Raw genomic sequence first — 2,727 nt, 5'->3', positions numbered from 1 at the left:
ACACACACACACACACACACACACACACACACACACACGCATAATAATTCGATTTTATTAATTTTTTTTCTATAAAGATAATGCAACTTCCGCGAAAGTGACGTTCCTTTTAGACTATTCATTTCTTCAATTGTCTCGGGAAAAAGGAATCTATATAGCATAAATGTCTGGCTCGTTTACGCAGAAACAATTGGACGTCCTAGAATCTGGGGAAGGGTTAAGTAAAACAATGTGAAATAGGATCGAGAAAAGAGGAGCGTGATAATGCGAACTCGATAAATCCGGGACGTGTTCACGGTTAACAATTCGATCAACGGAAATTCGCTTCGCTCGTCGGCCGTTCATTCGTTAAAATGAGGAGCCGGTAAAACCGAGATCGATCGGTCGTCACGTCACGAGATAATTTTCGAGAAAAAGACTATCGATCCCGACAGCAGATAACAACTTTGCGGATATAATGGCAATTTAATATCGGATGAAATTTCTGTAATTCGCGCGCGATAGCGCCGATAGCCAAATTGGGAGAGCTGGGCAACCTGCAATTAATTCATGAGCGGAAAATGTGCGTTCTGATTGAAATCCCTGAAAATTACCACCGTCAAAATATTCAACCGAATCACATTTGGAAAAGCTTTTATTTTGCTGGTTTGTAATGCGAAAAAGCCAAAAGCCGCTGGAAGGATGCAATAACTCCCTTTCTGTATTTCTTTCGCAATATATGAATTATATCTTGTACCTCTCGATGCAGATATATAAATACATAGATGTCACGAAATGTGTCGTTTAAATTTGCTACTTTTCGGGAAAAAAATGATGGATAATTCCTCTTAGAAAAAGAAATTAATTTCTATTTTTTCCTTTCATTCATGAATCTGGTTTTCATTATAAAAATATAAAAGGATTTTTTTCATCGAACAACGTGAAACCGGTGAAACGTTGAAATATCATGAAATTATATTTCCATGATATTTATTAACAAAAATTTTTTCATCGCACTTTTTCCGCTAAATTTTGCAATCGCGTAACAATCAAAGAAATTACACAGATATAAACGTTCGCGGAACAACTCCGCGTTTTAAAGATCTTTCGTCCGCGTATTAAGTGGAAAATAAGTAACACCGCGTGCGGGGCCCATCCACGGCTTTCATTGTACCGCAACAGAGGTAATGTTGCATAAGTAGATCGTAAAACTAACATGAAAATGCAAATCGCTGCGCGCGGCATTGCGAAAATCCCGGAGTGGCGATTGCGTGCGTCTTTATTGCAATTTATTGCTCATAATTTTGATTGCGAGGTGCTAGATACGCCAATACAGCGGTTCCTAATGAGAATCGTCTGCGTTTTTTATTGGCTAATAAGTTTGATGTTTTACGTGCGTTGTTTTTTTTCTTTTTTCTTTGTATGCAATAACGTATATTTTCTCTATCGATTATCGAGTATCGCTGAAGACACGTCACAATACGCGCGATCGCGAAGACTTATCGTAGTTCCATATCGACCTCGATCGCGTTATTTCTTATTTAATTATTACTTGTTTATAAATATCATCGTCTCTGATCTACAGATTTTAAATCGCGCACTTTATCGCGTTATAGAATTTCGAGATAATCGTATCGTGTGGACAGTAAATTTTATATTATTATCAATGCGTTACACGAGCATTATTTTATTACAAAAGAGAGTATTTAATCGTTTCGAATTATATCATACACACACACACACACACACACACATATGTATGTGTATATATAGGATTTAAATTTTTTATATATTCACGTAGACAATCGAAAATATACGAGCGTTAATTTTAGCTCGTTATGTTAGCGTAAATTAGATGAAATGTTACATATAATTCAAAATTCCGACGTAAGATCGATTGAGAATATGCCGTACGACCATCACACGCAACCTCACGGTATAATTACAAGCAATCACACGAATATATACATATTCTGCAAGCGTAGCATTACTCCCGACATTTCAACGTTGTAATTTACCCGCAAAACGTCTCAATTATAGTCCTTTAAACGTTACGATTCGGCGATACGAGAGAGATACTTTCCGATACCCCCTCTGATGATTTTTGAGACATCGTGGTAATCGTGAGTCGCGCCCGTTATCGGTCGCTACGTAAAAGAGCTCGAGGGAAAAGAACGAGAGACGGCAGGGGAAGGAAGGCAGGCAGGCAGGCAGGGAGGAGGAACGAGGAGGGGGGGGAGGCGGAGGGGGCGGCAGGGTAGGCGAATATGAAAAACTCACCTGTCCGAGGGCGGAGGCGGTCGAGCCCGGCTGCTGGGGTTGATGCGCTGTCGCCGATATCGGCGTGAGGGGCGTGTGCGGCGTGTGCGGTGTGTGCGGCGTGTGCGGTGTCAGCGGCGTGTGATACTGCTGACTGCTGTCACCGCCGGTGCTCCTCATCTCGAGGTCCGGACTCGTCTCGTAACCGTCGTCCCTCGCCTCCTGCTTCACCATCACCCCTGCACACAGAGACAAGGATAGGGCGACGCCCTTTAGATTTTCGGAGCCTCGTTCTCATCGTCGTCCACCGACACCCCGGGAGCTTTCTCGAGCCTCCTGGGCGTCGTGGAGCGAAAAATTTTCTCACGCGACTATGTGCCGCGCGCGCGCGCGCGGCACGTTGTTGCGGTGATTAACTCTTTATAGCTGCGCGCGATAATAACTCCCCAACCCCCGAGTTCACTCTGTGAGGGGTTAAGCGAAAAAAAA

The 2,727-nt window shown here is 42.6% G+C and overlaps 2 protein-coding genes across 3 annotated transcripts in view; one reads left to right on the top strand and one right to left on the bottom strand.

Moving 5' to 3' along the window:
- The window catches only part of LOC108749397, a 133,656-nt gene that overhangs the window by 35,062 nt on the left and 95,867 nt on the right, over positions 1-2,727 (top strand). The window lies entirely within an intron of this gene.
- Positions 1-2,727, bottom strand: part of LOC108749398 — a 118,891-nt gene that overhangs the window by 41,783 nt on the left and 74,381 nt on the right. For both annotated transcript variants that reach the window (XM_018488068.1, XM_018488069.1), the window contains exon 3: positions 2,260-2,477. In XM_018488068.1, coding sequence (XP_018343570.1) covers positions 2,260-2,477 — 218 coding nt within the window. The remainder of the gene's footprint in view (positions 1-2,259; positions 2,478-2,727) is intronic.

The sequence above is a fragment of the Trachymyrmex septentrionalis genome, unplaced genomic scaffold (genome assembly GCF_001594115.1).
Source record: "Trachymyrmex septentrionalis isolate Tsep2-gDNA-1 unplaced genomic scaffold, Tsep1.0 scaffold29, whole genome shotgun sequence".
Classification (NCBI taxonomy): Eukaryota; Metazoa; Arthropoda; class Insecta; order Hymenoptera; family Formicidae; genus Trachymyrmex; species Trachymyrmex septentrionalis.
Note: the sequence above shows the minus strand (reverse complement) of the source record. Positions and strands in the feature narration are given on the sequence as shown.